The 24,201-nt window shown below is 49.1% G+C and overlaps 10 protein-coding genes across 10 annotated transcripts; 5 read left to right on the top strand and 5 right to left on the bottom strand.

Annotated features, from left to right (window-relative positions):
• Positions 1-29: 29 nt before the first annotated feature.
• On the top strand, positions 30-1,880 carry BKA55DRAFT_697775 (cytochrome P450; the record flags this gene model as incomplete). The annotated part of the gene is made up of 3 exons (XM_046200434.1): positions 30-259; positions 311-1,078; positions 1,133-1,880. The coding sequence occupies 3 exons, from the start codon at positions 30-32 to the stop codon at positions 1,878-1,880; spliced, it is 1,746 nt and encodes a 581-aa protein (XP_046041716.1).
• Positions 1,881-2,160: 280 nt separating this feature from the next.
• On the bottom strand, positions 2,161-3,404 carry BKA55DRAFT_585345 (uncharacterized protein). Its single transcript, XM_046194443.1, has one exon. It carries the CDS (start codon positions 3,397-3,399, stop codon positions 2,317-2,319), a length of 1,083 nt encoding a protein of 360 aa, XP_046041715.1. The 5' UTR covers positions 3,400-3,404; the 3' UTR covers positions 2,161-2,316.
• Positions 3,405-3,734: 330 nt separating this feature from the next.
• On the bottom strand, positions 3,735-5,387 carry BKA55DRAFT_528939 (cytochrome P450; the record flags this gene model as incomplete). Its single annotated transcript, XM_046189031.1, has 2 exons — positions 3,735-3,898; positions 3,953-5,387. 2 exons carry the CDS (start codon positions 5,385-5,387, stop codon positions 3,735-3,737), a joined length of 1,599 nt encoding a protein of 532 aa, XP_046041714.1.
• A 400-nt stretch (positions 5,388-5,787) lies between these two features.
• BKA55DRAFT_546492 (cytochrome P450) lies at positions 5,788-7,702 on the top strand (the record flags this gene model as incomplete). The annotated part of the gene is made up of 7 exons (XM_046190924.1): positions 5,788-5,865; positions 5,925-6,480; positions 6,544-6,724; positions 6,781-6,885; positions 6,941-7,211; positions 7,267-7,427; positions 7,537-7,702. The coding sequence occupies 7 exons, from the start codon at positions 5,788-5,790 to the stop codon at positions 7,700-7,702; spliced, it is 1,518 nt and encodes a 505-aa protein (XP_046041713.1).
• Positions 7,703-8,198: 496 nt separating this feature from the next.
• BKA55DRAFT_697771 (P-loop containing nucleoside triphosphate hydrolase protein) lies at positions 8,199-12,209 on the bottom strand (the record flags this gene model as incomplete). Its single annotated transcript, XM_046200433.1, has 3 exons — positions 8,199-11,112; positions 11,162-12,114; positions 12,174-12,209. 3 exons carry the CDS (start codon positions 12,207-12,209, stop codon positions 8,199-8,201), a joined length of 3,903 nt encoding a protein of 1,300 aa, XP_046041712.1.
• Positions 12,210-12,728: 519 nt separating this feature from the next.
• On the top strand, positions 12,729-14,691 carry BKA55DRAFT_719487 (putative cytochrome P450; the record flags this gene model as incomplete). Its single annotated transcript, XM_046200969.1, has 8 exons — positions 12,729-12,959; positions 13,017-13,086; positions 13,137-13,535; positions 13,581-13,752; positions 13,807-13,917; positions 13,967-14,237; positions 14,291-14,451; positions 14,511-14,691. The coding sequence occupies 8 exons, from the start codon at positions 12,729-12,731 to the stop codon at positions 14,689-14,691; spliced, it is 1,596 nt and encodes a 531-aa protein (XP_046041711.1).
• A 74-nt stretch (positions 14,692-14,765) lies between these two features.
• On the bottom strand, positions 14,766-16,704 carry BKA55DRAFT_585340 (uncharacterized protein). Its single transcript, XM_046194442.1, has 2 exons — positions 15,745-16,704; positions 14,766-15,659 (listed from the first exon to the last, which is right to left on the bottom strand). Exons 1-2 carry the CDS (start codon positions 16,316-16,318, stop codon positions 14,989-14,991), a joined length of 1,245 nt encoding a protein of 414 aa, XP_046041710.1. The 5' UTR covers positions 16,319-16,704; the 3' UTR covers positions 14,766-14,988.
• Positions 16,705-18,761: 2,057 nt separating this feature from the next.
• On the top strand, positions 18,762-19,974 carry BKA55DRAFT_681304 (uncharacterized protein; the record flags this gene model as incomplete). Its single annotated transcript, XM_046198245.1, has 2 exons — positions 18,762-19,362; positions 19,413-19,974. The coding sequence occupies 2 exons, from the start codon at positions 18,762-18,764 to the stop codon at positions 19,943-19,945; spliced, it is 1,134 nt and encodes a 377-aa protein (XP_046041709.1). The 3' UTR covers positions 19,946-19,974.
• A 574-nt stretch (positions 19,975-20,548) lies between these two features.
• Positions 20,549-21,613, bottom strand: BKA55DRAFT_528877 (Aristolochene synthase from penicillium Roqueforti; the record flags this gene model as incomplete). The annotated part of the gene is made up of 3 exons (XM_046189026.1): positions 20,549-20,954; positions 21,011-21,284; positions 21,340-21,613. The coding sequence occupies 3 exons, from the start codon at positions 21,611-21,613 to the stop codon at positions 20,549-20,551; spliced, it is 954 nt and encodes a 317-aa protein (XP_046041708.1).
• A 615-nt stretch (positions 21,614-22,228) lies between these two features.
• On the top strand, positions 22,229-24,058 carry BKA55DRAFT_528768 (cytochrome P450; the record flags this gene model as incomplete). Its single annotated transcript, XM_046189022.1, has 6 exons — positions 22,229-22,424; positions 22,484-22,680; positions 22,730-23,091; positions 23,154-23,279; positions 23,328-23,874; positions 23,927-24,058. 6 exons carry the CDS (start codon positions 22,229-22,231, stop codon positions 24,056-24,058), a joined length of 1,560 nt encoding a protein of 519 aa, XP_046041707.1.
• Positions 24,059-24,201: the final 143 nt, after the last annotated feature.

Raw genomic sequence — 24,201 nt, 5'->3', positions numbered from 1 at the left:
AAAACTGTGTACATCACTTGTAAACGAAAATGCTTCAAACGTTGCCTTGGGAGGCCGTGCAGGCCCTCGAGGTCCGACACCAAATCGCCATCATTCTACTCATAATCCCTTTCCTCACATACATCATCACATCAATTCGATCAGCTATTGCCCTCCACGCCAAAGGCGAGCGCAAACCACCTATTCTTCCCTACTGGCTACCATGGCTAGGAAATCTCATCGAGTCAGGAAATCCAGCCAAACTTGCCTCCAACATCACGTAACTACCCCTTCCTCTGTAACTCAACCCTGTTTCTGACACAACTTACAGAAAGCGATTTGGCTTTTCAGTCCCTGTGAGAGTTCGTGTCGGTCCTGTGAAAGGCTATCTCGTCTCTGATGCCGCGCACTTCGACTTACTCCTCCGCGGCGCACGAAATCTCAACTCAACGCCCGGTATCATCCTCGTACTGCGCAACATGTTTGGCCTGCCCCAATCAGCGGGTGATTTCTACGCCGAGGACAATTCGGGTATCGCCGCGACTCCTATACCCGGATCACAAGTCGCGCCGCACAATCGAATGGCTCATCTCCGACACGGCGCTGCAGCAAAGTTACTCTACGGCCCGCACTTGCGCAACATGACTGATCGGTTCATCCAAAACTTCACCAAACAGATCGATGATTTTAAGGAGGTTGGTCCAGAGTGGGTTGAGTACCCTGATCTAGTCGACTGGCTCCAACGCTTCATGTTTCAAGCTGCCACCACTTCCCTAATGGGCCATCACGTTTTCCGCTTCAATCCTAATTTCAGTGATGACTTTTGGGAGTTTATGTATTACCTCCCTACGTTGATGAAGGGATACCCACGATGGATGAATCCCAAAGCTTGGAAGGCTCGCGAGCGATGTTTGGACACTATTACAAAGTATCATAAGCATGCGTGGGAGAATGTTGATCATGAAAAGGATGATGACTCTGTTGAGTATGAAGAGTTTTTCGGGGCGAGGATTATGAGGGTTAGGTATACATATGCCAAGAAGATGGAGAAGATGTCGGATCAGGCTAGGGCTGCTGAAGATCTGGCCATGGTTTTCGCGTGAGTCACTCATATGCCTCAAACCACATGACGTTTCGCTAACAATGGTTTCAGGGCCAACGCAAATGCTGTGCCAGCCGCAATGTGGTTCATCATCGAATTCCTCCGCGACCCCAATCTCCTCCAACGCGTCCGCTCAGAAGTTGACCTCGCTCGTCTTCCCACTGCAAAAGGAGAATTACCTAAATTCGACGTCAGCAAACTCTGCGACGGTGCTCTTCTTCAATCCGTTTGGGCCGAGACTCTTCGTCTTCGAGTAACGATCGCTTTGATCCGCGCACCAGAGAAACAAGACTTTAAGCTCGGAAATTGGATCTTTCCCAAGAACGATCTTATCTTCTTGTCGAGCCGCACAGCTGCTTTTAACAAGGAAGTTTGGAATGAGGGAAAGGAACAGGAGGAAGAACATCCGGTTGATGAGTTTTGGGCTGATAGGTTCATCGTGTACCCCGATGATCCCAAGAGCGGACCTCTCAAGAACCCAAATGCTCCCAAGGGCAGTGATGGTCTCAAAGGTGATAGGGAAACTCCAGATGAAAAGGTTGACAAGGGAAAGCCGAGGTTCTCTACGGCTGGACTAGCTGGTGCTTTTGTTCCGTTCGGTGGGGGCGTGAGAATGTGTCCTGGACGCTTCTTTGCGAAGAATGAGATGATGGCGGCGTTTGCACTGTTGTCGTCTTGTTATGACATTGAACTGCATGTTCCGGACGGGTGGAGACCGGAGCCGGATATGAAGTATTTTGCGATGGGGACACTGCCACCAAAGGATGTTATTCCGTTTAGGATAAGGCGGAGGGTTTGAGGAACGAAGGGTCGTTGGATCTGTATGACGACGCATTGCATGTATATAGAGCCTCTTGTGGCCTCACTGCTGGTTCGATCGATCATTACAAGTTATGGGAACCGATCATTAACAAACCTGTGATCTACGACTGCGCAAACTGATTCATCAAGACCCTAGGTCTGCGGGCGCGAGACACTCTCGCGTTAAGAAAAATGGAAAGACGCGCTCAAATATGCATGATGGCCAAGAAAAGCTTTCATAACCATGAACATGAGTTGACATGGCCCGCGGTCAGAAATTGAAGAGATGTAGTTGAATTTTCTATGAATGCTTTTCAGTGAGCCTCCGAGGCTATGGAACAAACTATGCTGACTGTCCGCCGATGCTTTTGCCCAAGCTACAACATTGAGCTGAGTCGCACCGAATCCCACTCGTCATCATGCGCCAACCTGCTTCAAGCCGTCTCCTTGAGTCCCAAAGTCTCCAGGGCGAGCTTCCAAGTCCTGTTCTCCTTCTCTGAGTCATAAATATAATCCTTATACCCCATCACCCCCGGGATCAACGGCTGCGGCATAGAAGGTCGACAGTTCTCAAGGTACTTCCCCCCCTTACCCTCCCACTCCTTACCCACCGCAGCCAAAACCGTAGTCGCAGCTCCCTGTTCAGGACTCTTCATCCAATTGAACGTTGACGGATTCTCCTTCATATCCTTGTGCACCGCTTCAGGAAGATGCTTCTGGAGGTTCGATGCGATTCCACCGGGCATGACGCTAGTGGCATGAAGACCCTTTGGGCCATAAACACGGTCGACGTAGTTGGACATGTAGATCTGGGCGAGCTTGCTTTGGCCGTAGGCTTTGAAGGGATCGTAAGCGCCACCTGCCTTCAACTGGAAATCGTCGTAGATGATCTCTGAGGCGTGGTGGCCTGAGGAAGACACGTTGACGAGGCGGGAGTTGAACTCGGGGGTGGATCCTTTGAGGAGGGCGTCTTTGAGGAGCCAGAAGAGGAGGAAGTGCCCGAGATAGTTGGTGGCTAGTTGTTGCTCGAAACCATCCTTTGTTTCGATGCGGGTAGGTGTCGCCATGATGGCGGCGTTGTTGATGAGGACGTTGAGTGTAGACGATTTCTCCAGGAATTCTGCGGCGCATGCGCGAACGGAGGACATGTCGGATGTGTCAAGACGTATCAAGTCGACTTGACCAGGATCCAAGAATGAGGAGCATGCCGCTTTGCCCTTTTCGAGATCCCGGACAGCGAGGAAAACACGGGCGCTGGTGGCAGCAATAGCACGGCCAACCTCAACGCCAATACCCGCAGAGGTACCAGTGATCAAAAACACCTTGTCTGTCAAAGCGCCCTCAAGACCCTCATCGCGCACGATTTGCAAGGCCGTTGGACGAGCATCGCCAGGTCCAGATGTGTTCTTGTGAGCGTCGGCGTACCGGGACATGATGTGTAAGCTTGAGATAAAGTGATGACGGAATCGAGGTTTGGTCAATGAGAGTGAAGCAATTCGATGAACTCGGCTTAACATTGAGAGTTTGTATTGGAGAGAGATTGAAGAGGAGGGGAAGGATTGTGTTCCTTTGTATCCTGCAGGTGACGAAAAGGGAAGTCGCCCGAGAGCCACCTACTTCATCCATATTCGGAAGTCGTACCTGAGTGTCACCCCAATCGGGCTTAATGCGGATTTACGGGCGCTAACTCCGTTTGACATGAGATGCGACACTGAATCACAGGAGAAGTCATAGAAAGAGGCAGTAGCAGTGATGCAGACGGATAAGATAATTATGTGAGAGTGGTTCGAGACCCCAGCAAGTGAGATGACCTATGACCTATGGACTATTGGATGGGTGATGATGGGCCATATCAACCACTTCCTTCATGTAACCTGACCTGAACGCCCTTGAAAGGATTATCAACCAGCGCCAAATTATGCGATGGCTCAGTATCAGAGTCCAAGTTCTCAATCGTGTCAAATCTCTGCAGTATTCGAACGATGGTGTACCCGCCCTGCACCAAAGCAAATTGTTCTGCAATCCATTAGTACTCAATCACAGCCATTCATAGTCAAAGAATTTACTTACGGCCGAGACAAATTCTTGGTCCTCCGTTAAACGGCAAATAATCCCATCCAAACTTGCGACCCTCCCATCGTTCAGGTCTAAACTCTTCTGCATCATCTCCCCAGTACTCTTTAGTTCTGTGAAGTACAAAAACTGAAAAGTCAACGACTTGGCCTTTCGCCACAAATATCGGACTCTTTCCATCTGCACCCCCACCGACAGGAAGGGAGGTGTCGCGGAGGGCTTGGCGCATGTTGACGGGTACGACAGGGAATAGACGTAGAACTTCATTCATGACGTATTGCAGATAGGTGCAGTTCTTTAGACCGGATAAAGTGATGCTATCACCGGGGGTTGATGTGCTGTAAGGACCGAAGCTCTCGGCGACAGCCTTGCGGAGCTTGGCCATGACATCGGGATGTCTGGCGAGTAGCCAGAATGTCCAGCTGAGGAATGAAGCGGTAGTGTCTCGACCAGCGAAAAGAGTGCTGCATAATTGATCGCGAAGCTCCACCGGATCTTGCGTCTCAGATGCCAGTTCCTCCAAGAAGACGTAATTTGTATTCTCTCGAGGCTTTTCAGAATCAACTCGCTGCTTGCGATACTCCAAGGCTCGATGCACAAAGTAGTTCACAAACTCATGCACGATCCTCACGTTCCGTCGACGACCTGGACCGTCATCCATCCAGTACTTATCCATCAGTCTCGACCGATCGGAAAGCCAGGCTTGTGCATGGTCAAAAGCCGCTGCAAAGGTGACTTCATCAATCACCCTGTCGTTTGCCAAAGTGCGAGCTTTTCCAATGTTCTCTGGTAGGTTGATCACCTGCGAATTTACAGACTCTCCAAAGAGAAACTCAGTGGTGGTATCGAGAGTAAGACGAAAGAATAGTGTCTGTAGATCTGTCGACGGTGTCCAGCCGGATTTGTCTGTTGGAAGCGCTTTCATCATATGCTGAATGTGAACTTCTTGTTGTCCAAGGTCAGAAATCTGACTCCTCGCAAACTGAGGTCGGAGAAGAGCACGAGAATGTTCCCAGCTCGGTCCATCAACTGCAAAAATGCCATTTCCGAGCAGCGGTCGAAAAGTGTTGTTCCGCCGCTCACCCAGCCCAAAGTCTTTGAACCGCGTTGAGAGTACAGCCTGAATATTCCTAGGATCATTGATAGAAATACCATGATTTCCAAGGGTGTAATGCTCAAACGTCCCAACATGGCTCATTTTCCCGTACCGCTTCACCATCATCTCTGGAAACTTCTTCTCCTTATCAGCCTTTATGGCATCGACGAAGAAGTCGACGGCGAAGGGGTATTTGTTGGGCATGCGAGGAGCACGCTGACAGCCTTGTTTCTCACGTTTGGCGTCGTACCGGAGATACGACCAGTAGGAGTTGACAATATTGAAGGCTATCCAGGACCCAGCGGCCCAGAGAGCGAGGACGAGGTACGAGTTCATGTTTAGTGCTGGCGGTTGAACACAGGCTTTGGGTGTCGCTGGCTGGTGATTTCATTGAGGCTGGATCAGACTAAAGCGCTTGCTCTTGTACGACCAATTCAATTGCATTTATTCCATACTCGGAGTTATTGTGTCTCTTATGCCAATCGAAATGTGCGCGATGGATGTAGTTCAATTGGGTTATGTCCCATTGGGCCTTCTACGGGGTATTACCGCGTTGGGAGATGCAGTCCGGGGCTGTACCACGCAATAAAGTCATCCCGATTGGCTATCACAGATGCAAGCACAAACCCCGAAAGAGTAGCTGATGCACAGAGAATAATTGTTCATGTAAATGAGCTCATCGAACCCCGCCTCGCTCAAACTCGTGTAGCAGTAGAACCAACACCAATCTCTCATCATGGACTCAACTGCAATGGACATCAGTCAAGACCTCGTGCAGGTCTTGAAGGTCCCTCGCGTAGCTGCTATCGTGACAGTGAGATTCCATCTTCCCATATAAATGCCAAATTGAAATACAAGCTAATTATGATTTAGTTTCTTCTTGGATGGGGAGTATACACGCTCTACCGCTACATCACCCATCCTCTCTACAAAATCCCTGGTCCTCGCCTCGCAGCATGGTCCAACCTCCCCTACAGCCGTATGTTTCTCAGCGGCCGCCAACCCTACGCCATTTTAGCCCTGCACGAAAAGTATGGTCCAGTAGTCCGCGTCGCACCCAACGAAATCTCCTTCTCATCCCCATCATCATGGGAAGACATATACGGTTTCCGCCCCGGTCACAAGACCTTCAAGAAAAGTCCTTTTTACAGCGGAGGTAGTTTTGCTGATCGTGCTCACTCTATTGTTAGCGAACGAGATCCTACGGAGCATGGGACTATGAGGAAGTATCTCAGTCATGCGTTTAGTGATCATAGTTTGACGAAGCAGGAACATCTTGTTGCTGAGAATGTTGATTTGCTTATTTCGCAGCTTGGTGCGCTGGGGGGTGGGGATGAAGGGCTTAATATTGTGAAGTGGTTTAATTTGACGACTTTTGACATTATTGGTAGTCTGGCATTTGGAGAGTCTTTCGGTGGTCTCAAGTCACGTAAGTACCATTTTCCTTTGGACATCATAAGCTATTTTGCAATTACTGAGCTGACTGCATCAGAGGAATTCCATTTCTGGATTGACCTCGTCACCAAGGCACTCAGACAAGGCGCGCTCGCAGATACAATGAGCAGGTTTCCCTGGATGGCGCAGGTCTTTATGTGGCTGATGCCAGGAACGATACGGAAGCTTACTGAGGATACCAAGATCCATGAGGATCACACCATGGCCTTGATAGAAAAGTTTGTACCGATCTTGTTAATAGTACGATTGTATGTTTGCGCTGACCATGGCATAGGAGGATCAACAACCAAGACCCTCGCCCAGACTTCTTGACTCGCATCTTGGAGCAGGAGCAGAACATCTCGACAGTACAGCTAGCAGCTCATGCTTCAGACTTTGTGTATGACACCGAAAATAGCCTTTTCCTTTCCGGTGGTTGCTAACTTCACCTCTAGTACAGCAGGTTCTGAAACCACTGCTACCGCACTAAGCTGTATCACATACTATCTCCTCAAAACACCACATGCTTGCACCAAACTGCAGAACGAAGTTCGCTCAGCATTCACAAAGTACGAAGATATCAATTCTCAAGCTGCGAATAGACTGCAGTACATGCGCGCTGTCTGCCTGGAAGGCATGAGGATGTATGCTCCACTTCCGTTTGCTCTGCCTAGGGTTGTGCCTGAAGGCGGTGATACTGTAGATGGAATTCAACTTCCCGCTGGTGTGAGTTTATCTAGGTGCCATGTTCTCGGTTAATAGACTGATTGATTATCTACAGACAATTGTATCCACCAACCCCGTTGCTGCGGGCTTATATTCACGAAACTGGGAAGACCCGTATTCATTCAAGCCAGAGCGCTGGCTCGGGGCGAATGAGAAAGATATACTCGCTGCTTCACAGCCATTCTCTCTTGGTCCCCGTGGCTGCTTGGGTCGAAAGTAAGTACCCATCGCCGTCATCTGCACCAGTACTACAGAACCCACCTCACCATTGCCACGTTGCCAATACCACGCAGCGCAGACAAGAATTGCTAACTATAACTTACAGTCTCGCGTGGATGGAACTGGGCACAATTCTGGCAAAGCTGCACTGGAGTTATGATCTGGAACTTGTTAGCAAGGAGCTCGACTGGCAGCTCGACTCTCGCATGGCAACTCTGTGGGTTAAACCCGAGCTGATGGTTAAGGTTCATCCACGAAAGGTGTCGGAATAGGAGACAGATATTAGCTTGAGAGGTCAAACCTCTTTTTGTAGGCGCTGGGTATTTAGAGTGCTTTTAAATGGGTGCTCTTCTTGGGATGTCAAGGCAATGTGTTATGTATTTTCTTCATGAAAGGTCAATCGGAAACTCCATCAACCCCTTACGTGATTCCAAGTTACGGCGTCAGGCTGGATTGTTGAGTAATCATCTTCTGTGCTTCTCATCTTCAACCCATGGTTTATATGGAGTGATGACAAGCCAGCTAGTAGGTACTCTACTCATAAAGCCGAAGACAATACGCCATGGAAGGCGAGAGTCGACACAAGTTATGTTAATGGCTCGTAAAATATGTACCCTACGAGATATAGAAACAAGGCAACTGCGTATGGATATACGGATAGAAAAAAGAACAAATTTGTATTATGGTATATTCGTGAGAAAGGAAAGAAAGAAAGGTTCCAATTTTGTGTAAACACTCCCATGACATCCATACAACTACCGGTATCACCTACTCGGTATTATCCAAACTCTGCAAAGCGACAAAGTCATGATATCTCCCCCTCAGCGCCAGCAACTCACTATGCGTCCCCTGCTCAGCCACCCGCCCCTGATCAAGGAAATAAATCATATCAGCATTCTGAATAGAACTCAACCGATGAGCAACAGCAACTGTCGTGCGTCCCGCAGCAGCAGCATCAAGCGCCGCTTGCACAACCTGCTCAGACTCAGAGTCAAGAGCAGACGTAGCCTCGTCAAGCAGAAGAATCTTGGGGTTGCGTAGAAGAGCTCTTGCGATTGCGATGCGCTGCTTTTGACCTCCTGAAAGCATGGCGCCTCTGGGGCCGACGTTGGTTTCGAGACCGTCGGGGAGGGATGTGACAAAGTCGCGGATGTTAGCTTCTTGTAGGGCGTGCCATAAGCTTTCCTCCGGGAGGGACTCTTCAGGTGTGCCGAGCATGAGATTATCTCTGATGCTGCCGTCGTATAAGGTTGGTTCTTGGGATACGAGAGATAAGAAGCTGCGGTAGTTGTTGATGTTGTATGTTGAGATGTCACGGCCGTCTAGTCGTACTTCACCTGCAGCTGGGTCGTAGAATCTCTCGAGAAGTTGGATGACCGTACTCTTGCCGCAGCCGCTGCTACCGACGATCGCGACGTACTGTCCAGGGTTGATGGTCATGTTGAGACCCTGAAGCACAGGACGCTCCGGTCGCGTTGGGTATGTGAAATGAATGTTCTTAAGCTCAACTCTTCCCTCAACTTGAGAGCGCTCCAAGTGGAGTCCATCCTTGGACCATGTATCGATAGTAGGTCTCTTCTCAAGAAGCAGCTTCAGCTCATTGGCGGCATTGGTAGCCTTGGCCATGTTTGGAGTAAGAGAGAATAAGGTACCCGCAGCTTCCGACCCAAAGATGATAGCAGCGAAGCAGGCAAAGAACTGGAACAGGTCGTATTCCCTTGAAGCGACCTTTCGTCCGCCATACCAAAAAGCGAGCGCCATGGCGAGAAAAGTAACAGATTGTGAGGCTGCGTAGAGGATGGCGGACTTGGCGACAGAAAGCTGTGAAGACTTTAACTGTTTCTCCATCATACCGCGGTAGTGATCAACAGCTTCGGTCTCCCTGGTGAGAGAGGCAACGGTGCGGATTGATGCCGTCAGCTCGGAAGCATATGCAGCCGATTCGGCATACGTTTTTGAGCTTCTGGCTTCGAGTTTCTGTAGGACATTGTAACGCAAGAAACCGCATGTCAAAACCACTGGAATGGTACTAGCGCAGACGAGGGCAAGTTCCCATCCAATGCCAAGAGACAATGCCAGTGCAGCAACGATAGTCGTCGCCAGGGTAAGCAGAGTTCCCAGGGTGCTACCGGAAAGACCAGCAAGATGCTTCGTCTCAGTTGACAAGAAGGCGGTAAGTGTACTGCTAGAGTTCTCATCCCGGTCAAAGAAGCCAATGTCCTGTCTCAGCATAGCTCGAAGCGAAGCGACACGGACTTTATGGATCAATCTCTCAGAGCAGTATGAGAACGCCCATCCTTGAGAAATAAAAGCGAAGAGGAATACAAATGCCAGCATCAGATACATGAGAGCCCAGAAACTCGCCTGGCTCTTGAGATCGTCATAGCGGCTGGGAGGGTATGCTAAGGCATTGACCGACTTGGCTAAGAAGACAGCTTGTGTGGGGTTACCACCGCCGCAAATGATGGCGAGGACAAGACCCAGTAGGATGACGCCGGCTTCGGCTTTGTTGAAGGATGCCATGAGCTTGACAAGAGCGCTGTAGCTGTACTTCGTCTGCTGCTCTTCTTGGAGGAAGCCGGAGGGGACAGAGAGTGCCAATTCAGCCTGCGTGTCTGCATCATTCTCGAGCTTTGAAGAAGCAGTCAACGCGTCGGGATAGTCGGTATCTGATACACGCACACCCTCAACTCGCTCCTCGACTTCTTGTCTGATATTCTGCGCCTCGACGAGTCTAGAATAATAGCCCTTGGAGGCGACCAATTGATCGTGGGTACCTTGTTCAACAACCCGACCACGGTCCATGACAACAATGTTGTCGGCGTCTTTAATGGTAGAGAGTCGGTGCGCAATGACAATTGTAGTGCGTCCTTTGGAGGTCTTGTCAAGAGCAGCTTGAACCTGGCCCTCAGATCTCGTATCAAGAGCTGAGGTAGCCTCATCGAGCAACAAGATCCTAGGATCACCAACAATAGCACGCGCAATAGCAATCCTCTGCTTCTGACCGACACTGAGGAGAGAGCCCTGCTGTCCAAGATGTGTGTCGTAGCCCTTGGGCAGTTTCTGAATGAACTCGTGTGCATTGGCCATCTGTGCAGCTTTGTAAATGAGTTCGTTCTTGTTCTGGGCATTCTCGTACTTGGTGCCGAGAAGACCGTGGGAGATGTTCTCTCTGACTGTTGTTGAGAAGAGGACTGGTTCTTGGATGACTAGCGACATTTGCTGTCTTAGCCATCTAAGCGATAGATCCTTAATATCATGCCCATCGAGGAGGATCTGGCCTGAAATTGGCTCATAGAACCTCTCCAACAGACCAATGATGGACGACTTGCCACTACCGGATGAGCCGACTACAGCGGTGACCTTGCCAGCGGGGATGTTGATGGACACATCATCCATGGCGAGCCTCTCACGGCGCGAAGGATAAACATGCGTAACGTTACGCAGCTCGATGCCTCCATTCAGTGATGGGATAGTCTCACCAGTATCGGATGATGGATCAAGAGGGGAGTTTCTGTCGATGACCTGGAATATCTTGCTCGCGGCCGAAACACCGGTGACAAGTGAATTAGCTGGCGTGGCAAGGGTTCCGAGAGTGTTGGCTCCGAGTGTAAGCGCCATCATGATGATGATGACGCTGGGGAGGTTCATTTCTCCACTGACGATATATCGGGAACCCAACCTGACAAACAGATTAGTATGTAGAATATCAACCGCGGGCAATTACTCACCATACACTCAATCCGTAAGTAAGATACTGAACCCAAAGCATACCTCCGATGAGGCAGCCAAGCGCAACCTTGACTCTGACACCCCATTTCTCGGCTTCACCAAGATGCTTCTGATATCTCGCCGCAAGTTTCTCCTGTGTCCCAAACGCCGCAGCATTACGAATCGAAGCAAGAGCCTCTTCCGCAACAGAGCCACCGATAGCAGTAGCCTGCAAGCCTTTGATGGTAGCAGTGACGAAGAACTTGGAGCCCATCATCATAACGATAACGGTAGCGAAGACCCCGCTCGTGAGAATGAGCGTCAGTTTCCAGTAACGCACGAATCCCACGACTAATGCCGTGATAAACGTGGCAAGGGAGGTCAAAACAAAGGCAACTTTCTCCGATATACCATCTTGCACGAGCGTCATGTCATGCGTGATACGTGTTGTAATCTCGCCGACGCCAAATTGGTCATAGAAGCCGATGTTCTGTCGAAGCAGCGCCTTGAGATACTCCTCGCGGATCTTGCCAGTGATATGCTCACCCGTGTATACAAAACCCCATGTACAAACATAAATGGTGACGAATTCCGCAATGGCAAGGTATACGAAAAGAAGGGAGTAGTAACTAAGATCAGACCTGAACTCGCTCTGTGAAATATCGTCGTAGAAGATGCGCTGGAAAGAGCCAGAGAAGTTACCCAGGATGAGAGTCATGAGCGGTAGGGCTGCACCGCCTGCGATGGCGCATAGTGAGCTCACGGCGATGATTATAAGGTCGTTTCGTGTCGCATAGCGAAAGAGGGTGGTGAACGTCACTTCGACGGTTGGAAGGTCGAGTTGTCGTTCGATGATCTCTTTCTCTTCTTCGTTGAGTTGGGCGAGGAGATCTACCTCTTTGTCGCTTGGTGTACCTCCACTGCTGTCGGTCATCGTGAAGATGTTCGAGTCGCCCCCCTTTTCATTCGTGACCTTGTCATGGTTAGCATCACACACACATATCTTCCACTATCTCGAGGTGTAATGCATACCTTGTTGTCACTCCCCTGAGTGATACTTCCAGCCATGATTCCTCACTTGATTGGTAAAGACTGGTGCGGATTCAAAATAGTTGACAAAAGACAAGTCCACGATGGTTGGTATGTTATCGAGAGAGAATCATTCAATCTGAGAATAAAAGGGGGGGATGAATCTCGAAAGTGTATTAGAGCCATGTCGTTTAATTTACCGGGCTGTTGCCTTTCTTGCTACGGGTTCTGAGACATGAAGCTCTTTGTTGTTGGTGATGTCGGCTTATTTCCTAATGCGGTAATTGCCCGAATCTTGATGTTGCACCAAATTATACGCTGTGATCAGACAGGCTGAGACACTCCAAATTGATTATTGGACAACGGATTAGAGTAATATCAATTCCAATTCGAGTATAAGCGGCATTCTGAAGTGGAATTGGATGTCCTAGAAGCTGACAGCTGAGATAGTGGTGCGGCAAGAGAGACATATAAAACAATACAGGCCATCTTCTCCACCAACGTCATTGTCAACGGTTCAGAAAACAAGCTGTCACCATGTCACTTGCATCAACTCCAATGAACTTGGAAGCCTGGCTTCAACTCAACGGCAAGTCCGCCACAGGGCTATTGGCGCTATATGGTAGCGGTATCTTGGGACTACTGGTACGTCTAGAGCATCCGTCAAGAGAGATCATCCAAACTAACAAACAAAAGCTCACCGTATACTGGACCGGTCTCGTCATCTACAACATCTACTTCCATCCACTGGCTTCCTACCCCGGCCCCCTCCTAGCAAGATCTACCCTGGTACGTGCCTGGCTCCTCGTGATGTACTTAGAGGCCATCGTTATTCATTCCGGAAAGATATGGAGAATCATTCAATCAACCCGCGGCCGCATCCATCTCGCCATCGATGAAGGTCACAAAAAATACGGTGGCTCATAACCCCAATCCCCCAGCTACTTCCCTGGTTAATATCTGAAGGGCCGGTGTTTCGCGTCTCGCCAAATGAACTTTCTTTCGCGTCTTTGAAGTCGTGGAAGGATATTTACGGTCATGCTGTTGGGAAGAAACAGACGCTTGTTAAGAGTGAGTTTTACGACATGTACGGTGCAGGATTCCGAAGGTTGTGTATTGGGAGTGAGCGGGACCCTCAGAAGCATAGAAAGATGAAGCAGTCTCTTACTGCTGCTTTTTCTACAAAGGCGCTTCGTGAACAGGAGGAGATTGTGGCAAATGTTGTTGATGCTTTTGTTGATAAGATTGGCAAGCTTGGTGGGCCCAAGTCGGATGGGTTGGATATGGCTAAATGGTATGAGATGCTTGCGTTTGACGTTCTTGGAGAAATGGCATTTGGAGAGTCTTTCGGGTGTATTGAAGACGGTAAGCAACGCGATATTTCATATGGAGGTTGTTCTAACACTAAAGCAGGCAAGCCTCACTTCTGGCAAGAGCTCATTCTTGACCATCTCTTCTTCATCACTGTGGCGGACAATCTGCGAAGGTTTCCGTTCGTGCCGACCATTTCCAGGATGTTGTTTCCATTCATCTCGGCAGTATCCAAAACTCACACAAATTATACAAGAGCCAAAGTGGACAGGTGAGTACAACACTACCATCTTTTGAACAGAGCGACAGGACTAACTTTCTGAAGGCGACTGGCCAGCAAGTCGGGCCGCAAAGACTTGATGTCGAATCTCCTTAGCAAAGTAGAAAGCGGAGAGATCGAAAAGGAGGAAATGACGGCCCATGCATCTACATTGGTGTAAGTGTCCCCAGTTGCAAACCAAATAATACAGACTAACGCAACGGAGCATCGCGGGAGGCGAAACAGTAGCGACTTTCCTCGCTGCTACTACATACTATCTACTCAAATACCAAAATAATGGAGTATGGGATAAGCTTTGCAAGGAAGTCAGAGATCGCTTCAAGACGTATGAAGAGATCAATGCAGCCTCTGCGCAGCAGCTTCCATATCTCCAGGCTGTCATCAGCGAGGGCCTGCGTATCTATCCACCCGGTTCGCAAGGATTTCCTCGAATCTCTCCAGGAACAGATATTGATGGCCATTGGGTTCCTCAGGGAGTGAGCCAATTCGCGCTAGAGAATTAACACTAGGTAGCTAACAGGGTACACAGACCGAGGTCTACACGAGTGCTTACACGGTTACTCACGATGAGAAATATTTCCCGGATCCTTACCAATTTGATCCAAACAGATGGCTTGATCCGGATAGCAAGAGTGTCAAAGAGGCTAGTCAGCCATTTTCGCTGGGGGCCAGAGGTTGTCTTGGACAAAAGTACGTGCGCCTTTCTTGATCATATTTGACGAATAGTCTGCTGACTACCACATTTCTAGCTTTGCAATGATGGAGGTGAACCAGATCCTTGCCAAAATGATATTCAATTATGATTGGGAATTGGTCAATGCAGATGTTGACTGGCTAGGTGAAAGCCGCTGTCATGTCATGTGGTGGAAGCCGCATCTGTATGTTCGATTTCGGGAGAGGTCCGATCTGGCACAGGCGGTAGCAAAATAGGCAAGTAGGGAGAACCACGGTAACACTGAGTGTATTAATCTGGACAATTACTCTCGCTGTTATGTAGGAAGGGTCATATGTCAAATATCTGGACGGCTACCTTGTCAGGCTGCTGAAGGCAATGCTGGACGCAGGTGATTACGAACTCTGTTATCTGAATGACTGAAAGGTTAAAGATTAAAGAAATTTGAGAACACCATAAATGACTCCCTCTCCACGCCATCCTTGATAAATGATGTATAGTCTGTCTACATTGTCTTAACTTTTCCGGTCTTGGATTCTTTGTGTCCAACCTTGCTATGGCTCATCGACAACCTTGAATAACGCCTCTCTAATCCTCCCCAAAAGTGCAATGACCTGCTGCTTCACACTCCGCAGCATTATCAGCTGGGCATGTCTCCCCTCAATAGCCGGGCTTCTCTCAATATCATCCACCAGCGCCTTAATCTTCCGTAGCTGCACCGCCGTGAGAAGTTGCAACATGCTGCCCCATTCTTCAATCTGATCTACCTCGTATTCACCCACAAGCAATTGCTGCTCTACACTGGCACCCTCTCTCGTGTACCAGAGAATCTTCTTGTTGAGCATGATAAGCTTATCGCAGATCATGGTAAGAAACATCATGGCGTCTGGGTCGATGTAGCAGCTCTTGCAGCGCACTACCTGGGCGCACTGAATGCATGATTGCTTTTGGAAAGAGAGCGCAACGTCGGCTTTGCAGGGCCTCATGTCGTGCATGCGAGCTTCAAGCTCTTCGAGTAGTGATTTCATGACCTTGAGACAGCGCCCGGCACAAGAGCTGTTGCTGACGTTGATGGGATGCCCCAGCATACGTGTCGCTGTCATGGCTGTCGATGAACGAGAATCCAAGAAACTGAACGTGTCTGGCTGTGTGCCGCGAGGTGAAGAGATTCCAGGTAAAGCATATGGTGACCAGTGAAAGTCTGGCATGGAATTGGACTCTGCTACTAATTTTGCAAAAAGAAGCTCAGCGACTCGCCATTTATCGTGCTGGATCGGTCACGAGACGAAAAGAGAGAGAAAGGAACTTACGGTCAAAAGTGGAGGGGTCCAGATCGAAGAATACGAATTCTTCCCCCGAAGTGTTGCTGCTCATGGCCGTATCATCTGGGAGCGTTGCATCCATCGGCCGCGAAACGTCGTTCGCCAAGGGATCAACAGAAGAATTGCTACCGTTTTCATCACCGCTATTCCCCCCATGCACCGATGCAGCCGCCGGCAGCGACGCGCTCGGGGAGCTTCTGGTGGTGGTGGCGACAACGATGCTCTGCATGGCATCCGAATCGGGCTGCTGCTGCTGCTGTTGCTCAGGTGACGGCGAGTGTGCGCTGACAGCAGAATCGTTCTGTGAAGCCGTCCGCTTTCGGTCCTTGCGCCGCACGTTGCTTCCAAAGAGCTGGGTATAAGTACACTCTGTAGAACTCGCCTTGCAGCGCTCGCAGCCCGTCTTGCGTCCCGTGCAGCGGAGCTTCTTCTGGCGGCACTGATCGCACGCCGTGTGCTGCGGGACGTTGCTGCCCAGGGCACTGAATGCGGCACCGTCTGCTCGTTCAACGAAGGTGGGCCCTGCGTTTGCTGTATGGTTGAACTGGAGAGTGCCAAACATGTTGAATATATGGCCCTTTTTGATATCAGATGGGCCTCCCCGCGTATCACTATGCTGCGCTGCTTCAAATGGTGAGGGTTGACGACACAAATCAAGCTGCTGCTGCCACCATCAGCCAATTATTTGCCTGTATATAAGCTGTATTAAGCTCGGCAGAATCCGAGGGGTTGTGTGCCAATAGCTTTTTACTTTAGCCGCAGATGGAGATTCGCTGCGCTTAGAGATTTGCTGGGGGTGATATTCTCCTTGAGGGTTGTCTAATCCCTCTTTTTAAAGTCAGAAGGGTCTCAAATGCCGCTTCACGGCACGCGCAGGCGAGTTGGGTGGGTTTGTTGGCTCTGAAACATTTTTGGGGGCTGTGGTCAGCCTGCATTCTCACCTCATCCTTCAAGCCTCCCCCCTCCCCCTCCCCCTCCCGCTCGGCGGCAAAAGTGCCTGGTGCGAAAAGACATGGTTCTCCCCACGGGGTGCGCCCCACTAGCTAATCACAAAATTGTTTTTTTTTACTGCACTTTACAGCCACTGTGCTACCTATTTTGCTGAGAGGATACGCCTATACGCGGTATCTTGGCGGCTTCCGAAAATCAACAATAAGCCGAACGTGCATTATCGTAAGCCATTCTGTGTTAGGACTAGCCTACCATATAGAGTTAAGTCAGCCCTGTGGATCTTCTACCACAAAGCCTATTTGCCAAGGCCCGGTTTTGAGTGTTGAGGTTAAATCGATGTTTAACCGACAAACAATTACAACTTTACAAGCATCGAGAAGTAATCCACATTGTAGATTAAAACCCATTAATTGTGACACTAAGATAATAAACTCTTCGTTAGATATACACACTGTTCTTACCATTCCAAAATCATTAGGAGGATGGTTTAACTGACAGCAAGGTCAGTAGGCGCGATACTGTACAACCCTACCAATAATATGGCGTATGCTCGCCAATGCCTGTCCCTCTTATCGCCCGGGCAAGCCGGGGATGGTGTCGCGCAGATCCGTCCCTGTCACCCCCTGCTCCACAACAAGGATCTAACGTGCATTTAACCATCGCCAACGGCACTGTTTTGTACGGGATAATCATCCCACGTCTTCGTATCGGTGCAGCCAGGAATCCTTCAAAAAGCTTGGTTATCAGTAATAAACTCTCTTGGCGGTCAACTTCCGTGGAACAGTTGCTTATGTAACTGCATAAGGGGGGCACAGAGTACCTACCCTACAGTCGGTTATGCATTGGCAGGGGGCTTCATCAAGGAAAAAAGGAACTCGCTGATTCTTACACCAATCCGGCTGGGAGTTACGATTCAAATGCCTCAACGCGAGATGGGGGTCATTGCTCACACTTTTGGCCACAGGATGCAATTTTCGTATCTCGCATGATCCTTCGAGACGCGAGGGTCCAGATACGAAGCAGTTCAACGTTGCATTGAGATGTTGCTACGACCAACGCGCGCTTACTTGACTGAGACCATGTTCCGTCGCTACCTGGTAAATTACTTCGTGACTTCTGAGCAGTGACATGGCGCTTATCGTTATCCTTCTCTAAATCGCGCAAATAATGGCAATCGAGCATGTTCGTGTTCACGAATAACATCTGCCAAGTTCTCACGGAATCTGACTCAGATGAAGAAGCGGACGCGTATTCCGCCTTCGTGACGGAATCTTAGGTGGGTGATTTTTGAATTCGTAAGCCTGATTGATGCACTCGCGGGAAACATATTTTAGAGGAAAGGAAACGACAAACATGAGGCATTTGTGATTTCAAAGATGACAGCAAGGTGCTCACCCACTGCCTCCTGACGACGTCCGTTCTGGAACGGTAGCACCGCCGCGCAAGAACCCCCATTGGCCCGACGATCTTGTAAGCTCATGTGTAACCCAAACGATGCAAGATTGCGAAGAAAACAATGTATTGGTCGTGTAGAGTTCAAAATGGAGTGTAAGAAGATACGTTAAAGTAAGCCTACAGAGGCTCCTTACGTATCCGTACTAGCAGAAGGATTCCGGCTCCATCGACAACGCAACGGGCCGTTCCTTGTTTTGAAGGGGAGAGAACTATTTCGGAAAATATTCTTCCTCCGGCGAGCAAGTCGGGTCACTCCCCGACCGAGCTCTGCCTTATGGAGTAAGCGCTAGGTTCGTGGCCCAGGGATCTTACGGGCATTTCCGAATCTGATGCTGTGATATTAGTGGTCCGAATTGGGAAAGTTGATCCGGGAGAACGTAATCATATCCCTGGATGGGGAAAATGTGTTGTTACAGCAGAGGTCGCTCTGCTTTCCATATCAGGTAATTGCCCGTTCAAGTACAATTCTCGAGATACAGTCAAAGAATGAGCTCTATAAAAGACAAAGTTTAGTGTTTAATCATGAGTCACAACCAATCAGTCTTCACAATCATCTACTTCCATCAAAACTCTTATCTTCTCAAATCAAAGCAAAAATCATGACACCTACACGAGTTGGTCTAGTAGGTCTCGCACCCATCGACGTTCTAGAACCTGTCGGTGGCAACTGGGGTGTCCTATCCCACCTGAAACCCATCCTTGAATCGCCACGGTACGATATCGTGGCTGTGTGCAACTCATCTGTTGAGTCTGCCCGCAAATCAATCGAGTTCCACAAACTCCCCGACACTGTCAAGGCATACGGTAACCCCAAAGACCTAGCCAATGACTCCAATGTCGATCTCGTGGTCGTCTCTGTCAATGTTGCCAAGCACTTCATGCTTGCCCAGCCTGCGTTGCAGAATGGGAAAAAGGTGGTTGTGGAGTGGCCATTGGGTGCTACATTGAAGGAGAGTGAAGAGCTAGCGGCTTTAGCTGCTAGTAAAGGCGTCCAGACTGCTGTTGGCCTCCAGGGCCGAGCGGACCCTCTTATCGTCAAGGTCAAAGAGATTCTTGATAAGGGAACCATTGGCAGAGTTACTAGCTCCGTCGTAGTGGGCTGCACTAGCGCTCTTCCGGCGGATATCTGGCTTGATAGTGGACTGTACTATCTTAACATGGACAGCGGCGGCAATGAGTTTTATATCAACTTTGGTCATTGTAAGTACAAATGACATTGAGAGCTTTGAAAGTTGCTAATCTTAGTTTAGTCCTTGATACCTTCACCCATACTCTGGGTGATTTTGAGACTATCCAGTCAACCCTCAAGACACAGCACCCAGTTGTTCCAATCTTCAGCATGGAGAAGCAAACAATCGTTGATCCCGCCTACAACAAGACGGCCCCTGATCACATGCTCGTCCAAGGCGTCCTCACCAGTGGTGCCGTAGCTGCCATCAGCTTCCGCAAGGCCAAGAAGCCAGTTGACGATCTTTCCATCCGCTGGCTCATCACCGGCACGGAGGGTGAGATCGAAGTCACCGTGCCCGAGGGCCATTTCCAGATGGGACCTGATGGTAGCACCCTGCGCCTGCGAGTTGGTAAGGAGGGTGAGGTTCAGGATGTTTCCTTCAAGGAAGCTGCTGTGCCTGAACATATTCAGAAGGCGCCGGTTGTTGGAAGAAATACTGCCAGAGTTTATGAGGCTTTTGGGCAAGATCAGGAAAAGTATGCTGATTTTGAGTCTGCGTTGAAGACTCACAAGCTGCTGGACCAGATTGCCAGGGATGCAAAGTACATCTAGGTTGATGTTTGAGATGCTGGATTCTGTATACAGATGATCATATTCTATAGCTAGAATAAAGTGTTGTGTTTGATCCCAATTCTTGCAAAATGACACTGAGCTGCGCTAATCAGTCTCACCTTTGGCATCTGAAACGGGAAATGAGACCTTGACTCCAAGAGCGAACACAATCACGAAGATAAGTCTTTACATCGGTGAGCAAGTGCATGATCCTGCATGAACAGGAAGTGAATTCTGTCACGGTCGCTGCTTTGGTCGCTTATCAACCACGTATCGTTATCACTCAGCTTTGCATGATGCAACATGAACCAAAGGGCACCAACACCCATATTTAATTTTACAAAAGTCTAACCTAAGCCAGTTGGCGAAGATAAGAGTATCTTGACAACTCGGGTACGTGGTTTGTCTGCAAAACAAGCGATAGACTTGCCGAGTCCAAGACAGTGATATAGGAACACTCGCAGTTATACTAAGCTTCAGATAAGAACGATTGTATTTCGTGATAGACGCTAAAAGGAGCTGACTCAAATCTAACAAATTTCCAACAATTGTATATGAAAGTAACAGAACACAAACAAACTGTCAATTGCACTCCCAACCAATCTACTCAGAATAGCGACGTGTAGTCTTGCTCCAGAGCTCATTGCCACTCATCTGATACTCCAAACCCTTCATGTATCTCTTTACGGCATCAGAGCAACCCTCAGCTTCAACCTTGGCGACAATCTCGTCGTGAATGTGCTCCCACTCGCGAATCATATGCCACAGGATACGAACAGTGGCGTCAATGTCAAGCGAAGTGCTGACGGAAAATACCTTGACGGCACTGCACAGGAAAGAGCCTTCTTTGTGGCCCTTTTCTGACTGTCGAAGTTCCTTCTTCCAGGAGTAGATGTCGTTGACCACGGAGATCTGCTTGGAGCAGTTTTGCTCCAGGGGTTTCATCAAAGTAAGCTCCTCTGGGGTGAGACGCAGATCCATGGCGAATCTCATCAGAGATGAAAGAAGCCTTTGGTTTGACTATTAGCTTCTTACTTTTAGTTATCCAGTAATGACAGAACTCACGCTTTGCCAACATCTTTCTCTCGGTACTCAAGGTAATGACCTAGCTCAGTGATGCTGAGGCGAACCTTGTCTGTCTGAGCTCGCATGAAAGTGAAGGTGGGCTCCAGCACTTGATCAGCGAGCTCTTTATCGCAAGCGCGCATGCTCTCCCAGAGGTCATAAGTGATGAACTCAGCGGGGACATTGCGGTCTGGCTGTACATCACCTCGCGCGATGGGGATCAACTTTTCGTTGTATGCCGCACCATCTTCGAAGGACATGTCTTCAAGAAGGTCTATGGCACTGTCAGGTACTGTAATATAAAACTTGGTGGGGGCTTTGTTACGTACCATCAATGAGGAAGAGGACCGTCAAGAGGCGACAGGCAAAGTGGATCCTGTCATCTTTCGCCAGAGGGAAATAGAGACAAGTGACGCGGGAGAACCCAGCGTTGAGGAATACCCTCTCTGCCTTGGGGTTAGGGAAGTTCCAGTTCTGTAGGAAGTACCCGTCAACTTCGTTGGAGACCTCTTTCACGCGAGGGTGACAATAGGGTGTCCAATTGGTCTCAGGGATCTTCCAAGAACTTTTGACTGGAGCTCCATTTATCGGAGTGCCGGGCATAGAGGAGACAGCGGGGGCATTCTGAAGGAGTGTTGTCGTCATGATTGCGGTGAGTGGGAAACAATGTCTCAGAATGAGTACAGGAAGTATGTCAAGATGTTTTAAAATGCTACGCTGTGGAATGGAGAGGATTGAACTGGCAGTGAGCCATGGATGAACCTATAATTAATACTTGTCCAACTGGAGTTTTCCTCGTCCTTCAGCCACCAGCCCAACAACTGTCAGCCGCTCCACTACCCATTTCGGAAAACTGCCGTCTGACGCGCTTCCTTCACGAAAGTGGCGAGGTATTTGTCCAAGATGGTATTTCCATCCTTTGTGAACTCGGCGCATTGGCAAGACGAGATCCTTTCCGAAAGCGTCTTTTACTGACCTGGTTCGTAGCTCGAAGAAGGGGACCCGTGTCTGCATGGCGTCTATGCAGCCTAGCGCGATGCTCCCCTTGCTGTCAGATAACGTTTGGGGCCTGCTTGTATGGGACGACGAGACTCGGTCAAAAGTTCGCATTGTCGTTTTGATTAGTAACTATAAAGCCTATTTGCTCGTGCAAGGTCCACAGGACTTGAGCGTATCCAAGCTGTGACATACTCAGCAATCGTGAACACAACATCCATCATGTTCGGGGTCAACATTTTAACTGTTTCTCTTTTTATTCTCACTGCACGTGTAGTGTACGGAGTCTTTACGTCATGGTATCGCTTGAGATCCTTCCCAGGTCCCTTCGTTGCGGCGGTGTCCAAGTTATGGATCGTTCGAGGCGTACTCAACAAATCTCTACATCTTGACCTCAAGCAGGTTTGTGAGGAGTATGGTATGTGAAAAGATAGTATATGTCTTTTAATGGCGATAATGTCGTGCTAAGTAATGCAGGTTCCTTTGTGCGCGTGAGTCCGAACGACATCGTCACGGACAGCCTCGATCACGCTCTGGCAATGAGCTCAGTACGCAGTCCCTACAGAAGATCGGAAATCTACAGTAATGTCAAATTTGACTTCGAAATGGACCACGTCTTCTCTGAGCGAGATGAGAATAGACATCAAAGCTTGAGAAGGAAACTCAGTGCAGGGGTCAGTTGCTCACATGTGCTTTGTTTGACCACTGCTGATAAACGCTTAGTACTCGGGGAAGGAAAACACCCATCTAGAAGCTGGAATTGATGGTCAGATAAGAATTCTGGTCGATCTGATCGACTCGAAGTACCTATCTACTCAATCTTCCAAGCGCACGCTTGAGTTTTCACGCCTGGCTCAGTTCTTCACTCTAGATGTCATCACAGAAGTTGCCTTCGGTCAAGCATTTGGGTTCTTGAGCCGCGATGAGGATATCAACGGATACTGCCACGTAGCGGAGCAAGCACTGCCAGTATTTGAGTGGCTTGGTGTGTTCGGGACGTTGAACAAGATGATCCGGCTTCCTGGTATTCGGAACTTGACTATGCCACGCCCAACTGACAAGACCGGTGTTGGCATGATGATGGGGTAAGTTGGCTCTGCTGTAGACGTATGAGAGAACTTTGAGCCTTTGCTAACGACTCGTACAGGTACGCGAAGAAGATTGTTAGCGAGAGATTCGATTCAACTAAGGTCCCCAGAGACGATATGCTGGGAAGCTTTGAAAGACATGGTTTGAGCAGCCGCGAAGCCGAGACTGAGGCTACTCTTCAGATGTAGGTTGACATCAGAGGCAACATGACCACTTGCTGATACACATATAGCATGGCTGGCTCGGACACGACTGTCACAGCCCTCCGCTCCACCCTCCTCTTCATCATGACAAACCCAGTCATTTATGCCAAAGTCCAGAAAGAACTCGAAGCTGCTTATCAAGATCAAGATATTCTTACTGCACAGGGAATTATCTGCGACGCTGCAACACAGAAGCTAACATACCTCCTTGCCTGCATCCGAGAGTCTATTCGCATGCTACCACCAGCATTCGCAATGCTGCAGAAGCAGACTCCGCCAGAAGGTGATTTACTTCCTGATGGAAGGTTTATCCCCGGCGGAACTCGTGTTGGCACGTGTGTCTATGGCATCGTTCGCAGCAAGGCTATCTTCGGTGAAGATGCTGATGTTTATCGACCCGAGCGGTGGATCGAAGCGGATAATGCAGCTAATCTTGACCCAGAGAACAACACCAGCTCGGCAAAGGTGACTTATAGGCGTATGATTCAAGCTGCGGATATCGTATTTGGCAGTGGAAGGTACCAGTGTCTCGGGAAGACCGTCGCTATGTTTGAGCTGAGAAAGACGTTGGCAACTGTAAGTCCACCCCGCTCCGTTCGACATCATTTGTAGTGCTTACATGATATAGCTTTTACATCGTTATGATATTGTTTCTGTGAACCCGTCTCAACCGTGGGTCAGTGTGCCTGCAAACGGACTGCTTTTGCAAAGTGACATGTGGGTCAAGGTTACTGCCAGGGAGAACACCGAGAGTCTTTAAGTGGGACAGAGATGGAGTATTATATCTCCTTTGATGAGCTTCAGATTACAGGAGAATAAGACATTGCAACGCAAAATACGAAAAGAGCATTGTTTGCCTATCAGAACCGGTTCTATTTGTGAGGCAGCTACCTGCCTTATTGT

Source organism: Fusarium redolens, assembly GCF_020744475.1.
Source record: "Fusarium redolens strain MPI-CAGE-AT-0023 chromosome Unknown BKA55scaffold_30, whole genome shotgun sequence".
In the NCBI taxonomy this organism is placed as follows: Eukaryota; Fungi; Ascomycota; class Sordariomycetes; order Hypocreales; family Nectriaceae; genus Fusarium; species Fusarium redolens.
Note: the sequence above shows the minus strand (reverse complement) of the source record. Positions and strands in the feature narration are given on the sequence as shown.

Coding starts and splice junctions, on each gene's coding strand:
- BKA55DRAFT_585345 (XM_046194443.1), bottom strand. CDS start 3,399: ATGTTAAGCCGAGTTCATCGAATTGCTTCACTCTCATTGACCAAACCT.
- BKA55DRAFT_585340 (XM_046194442.1), bottom strand. CDS start 16,318: ATGTTTGGCACTCTCCAGTTCAACCATACAGCAAACGCAGGGCCCACC. Junction 15,660..15,744: donor GGACCCCTCCACTTTTGACC/GTAAGTTCCTTT, acceptor TTGCAAAATTAG/TAGCAGAGTCCAATTCCATG.